General features: G+C 38.8%; 1 protein-coding gene across 2 annotated transcripts in view; it reads right to left on the bottom strand.

Annotated features, from left to right (window-relative positions):
• The window catches only part of LOC107730422 (leucine-rich repeat transmembrane neuronal protein 4-like), a 39,739-nt gene that overhangs the window by 16,420 nt on the left and 14,783 nt on the right, over positions 1-8,536 (bottom strand). The window contains exon 2 of one of the 2 annotated variants that reach the window (XM_016541266.1): positions 5,178-6,823. In XM_016541266.1, coding sequence (XP_016396752.1) covers positions 5,178-6,823 — 1,646 coding nt within the window. Of the gene's footprint in view, positions 1-5,171; positions 6,824-8,536 lie in introns of those variants that run through there. The other variant, XM_016541267.1, reaches the window with a different exon arrangement.

Below are 8,536 nucleotides of genomic sequence, written 5' to 3'. Positions count from 1 at the left end.
ATTTTTTTTTTGTTTTGGGGGGGGGGGGCTTGTTTTTATTTGCTACTGTAGCAATACCTGGCAACATTACTCCACGGTAGCATAACTTCAACGTTACCACTTTTTGAGTTGGAATAGTTTAGAAGAGTTTAAGTATAGTAAGTAAGTAACTTGTGACAGCACTCGTTTTTATTTAATAAAACACAGGTTTTTTTCCTGCATAGAAAATTATGAGGTGGCCACCAGAAGCTGTTGACAAAACATAGGCGTGCAAGCTGCATCAAGCTGTCCGTTAGGGCTTTTATTCCAAAAGTTTGCCCATTTGAATAAATACTGATATCTTTACACGTTTACTTCATATTTCTTTAAACAGAATCATAATTTCTGTTCATTTTCCACTTAATGTTGCGATCTGATGAGCATTAGCGGCTTCTAGTGCTGTCTGCCTGTTTTCTCTTCCACGATCGCTGTTATGACTATGAAGATCATTTGCTGCTCAAGTCACTCATATTATGTGTTTGTATCCCCCTTTCTCTTCCATGTTGAACTTCCACGCTGTTTCGTACATAACAAACCCAGAGAAAGGTATGTGAAACATTAAGCTAATAAACACACGATTATGATAGTATATGATTTGTATACGATTTTCATGCGATTTGGGGTATTTTCTAGTGGTTAAACAGATCGTAGTTGATCCGTGATCCGTACAGACCAAGCCCCACGGTTCGGCACGCATGTGATCCGTGGATTAATTGCAAAATTTAACCATAATAGAGTATAAGTTTATAATTTGTTCATATTTACACAAGCAAGCAAATTTTAAACAATTCCAGAGAGAAAAGGCGAAAGGGAACTCGATTCGTTACTCGCGCGCTGTTCTCTATGTGTACAGCCGCACACACATGAAGCACGCACACGCGTTCAGACGGCGCGCGAACACCGAACTGAATCCTCTGAACAGACACATACACATAAAATTATGACAAAATACCCATCTCGACAATCATTCAGGTAAATGCAGTCAGTTATGTCTCAAGTGAATGAAAACAGCTGAGAAAGAAATCAGATGTGATGTGTATCATTATATCGGATCCGTGCATCAGGTTTTAAAGGGACAGCGGCGTATAAATACTGCTGCTGTCATTAATGATCATCAAACAACAAAACAGCTGTGATAAAAATCTATATTTAATTTATACAGTGAACACTATGCAGTGTTATTTTCCCTAATTATTAAATTTCTGTATTTGAATACTACCAACCTTATTTTATTTGTAACATATTCTGTTGTATTTATCTATGCTTGCAATTTGTGTATTTGTTCTTATTTTTACTGGCTGTTCTCTTGTCTCTTTAATCGTGTTTAAACTTTCTTAGTTAATCTAGTAGTATTTGCTGTGGTATCAGAGAAGTACTTCGCTTTAAGTAATAAATGGAAAGCATTTTTTATTTTCTTGCTGATCCGAAAAAAATGATCCGATCCGTGGGTCAAAAACCGTAATGTGATCCGAATCTTGAGATTTGTGATCCGTTGAACCACTAATAGACATATGAAAAAACTAATAAAAATACCACAAACAAAAAAAACACTAAAACTTTAATGAAGATTACAATAAAAACAGAAAATATAAAAATAAAAATAATGCAAAGTACTAATAATAACTATAACAGTATTTCACTGATACAAAAATAACACTGTAACAGGTATATTATCATTAACTAAAACCATAAAAAGTTCATTACTTGAAATAAAATGAGCATTAAAATTTAAATAATTCCTTAAAAAAATCTAATAAAAATGACAAAAACTCACATCAAAATCATAAAAATCTATATTTAATTTATACAGTGAACACTATGCAGTGTTATTTTCCCTAATTATTACATTTCTGTATTTGAATACTACCAACCTTATTTTATTTGTAACATATTCTGTTGTATTTATCTATGCTTGTAATTTGTGTATTTGTTCTTATTTTTACTGGCTGTTCTCTTGTCTCTTTAATCGTGTTTAAACTTTCTTAGTTAATCTAGTAGTATTTGCTGTGGTATCAGAGAAGTACTTCGCTTTAAGTAATAAATGGAAAGCATTTTTTATTTTCTTGCTGATCCGAAAAAAATGATCCGATCCGTGGGTCAAAAACCGTAATGTGATCCGAACCGTGAGATTTGTGATCCATTGAACCACTAGTATTTTCATAACAATAAAGGATGTTTATGAGAGAAATACTAAGCAGGTGTAGTCATTAGCTGATTATAAAAGGCTATTAATAACATTTCAACAACATTATATGACCAAAAGTTGCATTAGATCGCAACCGGAAGATATTACAAACACTCAATGGTGTGTTTAAAGTGAGTTTTGAGTAAAAGCATAGTATTAATCTTATAAATTGTCTTCTGTATTATGATGGTAATAGTAGCTCTAATGCACCGGTTACCCTGCAGCGATTATATTATTTATTTTGGCAAAATAATTCAGGTTGGGTCATGTTTTCTTTTATTCTGTAGACTCTTTATTAATAAATGGATAAATGTATATTGGGATCAAAGCGATGTGGACCAAGAGGCACTGGACTATGAGGAGTGGAAGAAGAGATTTTATAAAATGAAAAAAAATTGGAGGCTGAAATGTTCTGGCTCTGGTTGTGCACTGTGAAAATTACTTTAATGCAATGTTTAATGTTTATTTTCAACTACTCTGCAAAAGAGCCCCTTTTAGCTGTTATTTTGTATTTAGTGTTCAGCAGGCTTTAACTGTCATTCATTCATTCATTCATTCATTCATTCATTTTCTTCAATTATCTAATTATTAGAACATGTCAGTCACAAATTATGCTCTGATATGTGTATCCACAGTGGCTCTGGACATCCTAATGGCCGATGCATTTCAATGCTGGACAAGTAAAAAAATAAATAAACACACCACCAAAGAAAAAAAACAACTACTTCAGTTTTTCAGCGGGCGATAGTTCGTATTCGGTGTGAATAGCTCCATGGGAATCCATTGCCTCTATTCAAAATCTTCTTCTAAGACTTAGACTAAGGAATGGTAAGGAGACTTTGGGAGGAAAAGAATTCCATTCATCCCTTTCACCATAAATGGCAAAGACACTGGGGTGGAATAGGCCTACATGGGGTCCCCCTGGTCAATAAACAAGAGTGGGTAGCAAAAACAAACTCCTTGTAAGAAGGGGTTGCAGTACATAGGCAGGAGGTGCCACAAGGTTCTAACTTAATCAAGAAAGGTACCTCAGTTCAAGACCAAACCTCATTCTCCTACAGGTGGTGGTTGAAGGCAATGCTGTCCAGGCTTTCAGAAATCATGAAAAGCATCCATATCATGGGGGTCCACTGAGTCCCTTCTTCCTTGCTGCCATTAAAGGTGTGCAACTCTCTCAGATGAATATGCCTAGAAAGAAGTATAGCTGCTGAAATAACTTAATTTCCTTTTTGGGATCAATAAAGTGTTCTCTTGCTTTCTCACAATTCAAAATTCAAAAAAGACATATCTTTTTGGGGTAACACCAAGTGCACTGACAAGGTGCAAATGAATCTGCCATGCAACCACCCACCTTGTTATGGAGGTGGTGTTTTACACAGAATCCCTAAAATAACACTGAAAACTTGTACAGAAATTCTGAAGCATCAGTTAAAAGAAAACTTGTATTGTGTGGTATTGTATTAGCACTTTTTATTGTTTGTTCTATTATGGATGTTCATTGTCTCATTAATTCAACTCAGTGATTTCATTGCTCGAACTAAACATTTACAGAGTTTAATAGCTTTTCTTATTCACCGGTGTTTGGTTACTTCCATTAGCTAATTTGAATAAGTAGATTACTTCCAGTTGAGTATTTTGGTTTCCTTGCCATATACAGATTCTCTTTTAAGTGCAAATAAACCTTTTTGTTCAAACATGCCCTATGCACGTCCATTGATAAGATTTATCTCTTTGCGGTGAGACACTCTTTACAACATCAAAGAGGGGAAGATGGAAATCATGATTTTACAGATTTTTACAGACTATTTCTGGCTGAACTGAAGCAGATCCGCATCATGGGATTTTGCATGACTGTTAAAAACAGCATCTTCACGTCATACTATGAACGCTGGTGACAAACTTTACTATTTCTCTGCCTTTCATCACCTATGTCATCCCAGTATGATTAAAAGATAACAGTCATTGCTTTGCACATGAAATACATCCCAAATTAAAATGCAGCCTTTAAAATCTTTCAAAAGAGCTGAATAAAAACCAGTTATGGACTTAGACAGATAGAGAGAATGATGCTTTTAAACACATGACATTAGAGAGTAAAGTAGGAGCCATTTTGCATGCTCTAATGGGTTGTGACAATCAATATATCATTAGCCTGCACTGCAATTTTAATTATCGACAGATGTCTTTTTTTTTTTAAGTTCTTTCTGCTGTACTCTCAGAAGCTAAATGATGCAAACCCATTCCCAATGCAACAGGCTGGGTTTTGACTGTCTGCAAGTAAATAATAATAATAATAATAATAATCAAATCATAGGTTTTCAGAAACCCTTTTACATCTCAAGTGAATATCAGTGTCCCAAACACAAAGCATACTAATCATAATCATTAGGACAAACAAAATGAATAAGCCTTTCACAAGTGAAATAATGAGGCCAAAACCAAGATGCAGATGTGTGCGGCAGGGCAGTGCTTTTTGGTAAAGAAACCATTGACTCCTGGTTTAGGGTTTACATTGTATGACAACATTAGGGATGCACAATGTTTCTGTGGTCAAATTGGTATCACTCAATAAACGTGACTGTTTATCAGTCTGATAAGTAAAAAATGCAGATATATTTAATATAATGTTTGGTATCGATATAAGAATGTAGATGTCTGGATCTTTAAAGTAAGATGTCAACCATCAGCTAATGTCAGCCAATGTACCGGTTATCAGCTTCAAAAATAAATAATTATTAGTATCAGCCAGAAATGTCCATATAAATGCATACCAAGACAGTGTGTCTATTAATTAAAAAAGTGGAGTCAAGGAAAGTAGACTAAATGAGACATTTCAAGAACCTAAGGAGTCAAGGGTGCTTACCCTTGCTCTGATGAATATTTGTACCATGCACAATGAAGAATTACCTCTATTTCCTGAGTCGTTCATTTGTTTTGATCTGATTTGATTTTAGGCTGCTTTCACATGTCATACCTCACATTCCCGGGAGCCGGATATGGTGCAGGTGCAGGTACCTGTCCCATTGCCCAGCACCTCCAAGGCTTCTGGCGTGGCTGCAGGGTTGTAGCTCATGTAATATTCCTGGAGCTGGGAGCTCAGGTTCTGTTCTGGCTCCTGACTCTTTTTCCTCCGCTTACGGCCCACTGTACTCTGCTGCAAAAGCCGGGTGGCACCAGGGTAACGTTTCCAGGAGACAAAAATTACCGACAAGACAAGGGACACTGAGAGGAACAGTGCCACCCCACCCATCACCACTTTGTGAAATGACACGTTGTCTTGCTCAGGAGCTGGCGTGACTAATAAGCTGTCGGATGATGAGGGTGTCCATTGATGGGAGTCTCTGGGATCTGGATTTGCACGGCTGGGGAAGGTGGGGCGTTGAGGCGGTCGAGGATGGGGAGGTGGAAATGGCACCTCAGAGGCAGGTGAAGGCAAGGGTGGAGGCGGTGTTGTTGGAGCCATTGTCGGGTCAGTCGGTTCAAGGGTAAGGTCAAAATTTGGATCAAAGGTCTGCAGATACAAAGGTGATTGAGCAGTAATTTCGTAGTCATCACAGTCAATGTAGGTCTTTGAAGCCTCCATAACCTTCTCCCCTTGAAGGTGCTTAGGACTGCTGCAGATTATACTAGTGTCCTTGGTGCCTCTGAAATTCTTGAGCCAGACAACAAGAGGACAAATGCCTGGTCCACAATCCCACATGTTGCCTGCAAGGCTAATGGTTGTTAGGGACATCCAGGCAGCCACAACCTCCTGAGACACATTGGCCAGTTTGTTAGACTCTAAGTTGAGGATCTGAAGATTGGGGAGGCATTGAAATACTACAGGATCTAGTACCTGTATCTCATTGCCAGAGATATCAAGCTTTTGCAAGGTGTACCAGCTCCACGGAAGGCCTTGGTTGACAGCTCGAATACGGTTCCATTGTAGATACAGGGCACGAAGGTTAGCAAGGCGAGGAAAAAGAAAGAAGTTGATTCGTGAAAACTGATTATGCTCTAGGTGGAGCTCCATAAGTCGAGACAAACCCAGGAATGCCGTACGAGTAAGAACCCGAAGCCGATTATAGCCCAAGTCTAGAAACTCCAAGCTTCTGCACTCTAGAAACGCCCGGACAGGGATCGTCGTCAGCCCGTTGGACCGCAAGTGCAGATTCTGCAGTTTTCGAAGACCAAAAAACTGGCCCGGCTGCAGCTCCTGCAACTTGTTGTAGGAGAGGTCGAGACTGCGTAGGTTAGGTACTCCGTGAAAAGTGACATTATGAAGCTGTGAAATTCTATTGGAGCTCAAGATCAACTCCTTCAATCGTCGCACCCCTTGAAAAGCACGACTATCCACAAACATGATTTGATTGTGGTCCAGGTACAGCCACAGTAGCTGGTTAAGATGGGCAAACTGGTAAGGGAGCATTGTGTGCAGGTCATTGTAGCGCAGGGATAGACCTTGACAACTAACTGAAATATTTTCTGGGATGTCTTGGAAGCCAGCCGACTCACAATGGACAATCTTTCCCTCACAACGGCAGCTATAGGGGCACATCCTTTCCCCAGAACTGAACAGCAGGAGAGAGGAGGCTTGAAGGAGGAGGAGGCCCGCTAATCTCTTGTCACAAATAACAGAACCTGCAGAGGGAGAGAGCACAACATCAACTTATCATGTTTAACAAGAAGACCAATTTTACTTGGCAAAATATTCAGCTGTCGAGGCTCATATTAAATTGCTGCTACCATCCACACCTATAATATTTTTCTTAGGTCAAGAGGTCATTATCTAATTTGACATAACTGTTTGATACTCTTCTGTATGACTCATCTGCAATCTTGGTGAAATTTAATTAGCATTCAAGTGAAACGACAAGTTCAATTCAAGTATCACCCAGGACTGAAATGCTGTCATTCACAGAAATGTTAAAGGGATAGTTCACCCAAAAAAGAAAATTCTGTCATTAATTAATCACCCTTATCTTGTTCCAAACCCATAAGACCTTCGTTCATCTTAGTCACAAATTAAGATATTTTTAATTAAATCCTAGAGCCTTCTGACCCTGCATAGACAACAATGCAACTACCATGCTGTTGTGGAATGCACACGCATGCGTCGTGGTAACTGTTGAATAAAGTCATTATTTTTGTTTTCTTTGCTCACAAAAAGTATTCTCATAGCTTCATAACATTACGGTTGATTGATATTTAAACTATGCTCTTACAACCTTTCTGGGCCTTGAACATATCAGTTGCATTGCGGTCTATGCAGGGTCAAAAGATCAAAAATATCTTAATTTGTGACGAAGATGAACGAAGGTCTTACGGATTTGAAACAGTTTGAGGGTGAGAAATAATGACAGAATTTTAATTTTTTGGGCGAACTATCCCTTTAATGGTAATAGGAGTTAATAAAAATGGTCATTTATAGGACAATTTTCTGTTTTAGTATATTGCAGATTTACGAGAAGCTGATTGTACATGATGGCTACTCACCAAATAAATAAATATTAAATCAAGTGAAAAAAAATAGAATAAAATTAAAACATGAAAAATTGCACCTGGTTCTTTTGAATTAGGTATTCAGTTAAATGTTACAGTGTTTCCCCTGCCATTATTTTAGGGGGGCGGCCCGCCCCCCCAACGGCACCCCCCGCCCCACTTGAAAGTCAAGTTAATTTTATTTAAATTGTTTAAGTTTCATGATTTTAATTAATTAGACATGCTTTTTGATTAATAACATGTAATTTAATCATTAAAAAGGAGTCCAGAAAAAAAAAAAACGGAATCTACCCCCCCCCCCAAAAGCCGTAAACCTAGGGGAAACACTGTGTTACTCAAAATGTTCCCTTTCAGTCGGTCACTCTCGACGTCACGTCGGTGACTGACGAATTGGGATCTCGCTTTGAGAGACCAATCTACTTCGAGTGTAAACTAAACGAGCCAATGCACATTGGCATGCGATGATTGCATCCAGCTGCCGCTGATCACAGCGTGAGTATAATAAGGCAGCAGGTGCAATGCATACCAGCTTTTCGCTTCGGAGCCGAGCGACAAAATCATTCTGCTCCAACCAGTGTCTTCAGTGTCTACGAGTTCGACGCGCTCTTGGAAGCTTTCTGTGTTGGCGGACGGTGCTTCAGCGGTGGTCATTCCTGTGTCGAGTGGGTTGCGCACTTCAGGCTGCACTACCCCTGTCGTGCTGCAAGCGGCCATCTCCCCTGTGCGCATCAGCACATAAAAGAGCATTTCCCTGAAAGAGCCAATTTCTCTAAAAGAGCTCACACGGGTGTGTCTTTGTAAAGACGACAGATCGTCTTTTTAAAGATGCCATTTCACCCGTGCGTTTCTGGA

This window comes from Sinocyclocheilus rhinocerous, unplaced genomic scaffold, assembly GCF_001515625.1.
Source record: "Sinocyclocheilus rhinocerous isolate Xijiao unplaced genomic scaffold, SAMN03320098_v1.1 scaffold1660, whole genome shotgun sequence".
NCBI lineage: Eukaryota > Metazoa > Chordata > Actinopteri > Cypriniformes > Cyprinidae > Sinocyclocheilus > Sinocyclocheilus rhinocerous.
Note: the sequence above shows the minus strand (reverse complement) of the source record. Positions and strands in the feature narration are given on the sequence as shown.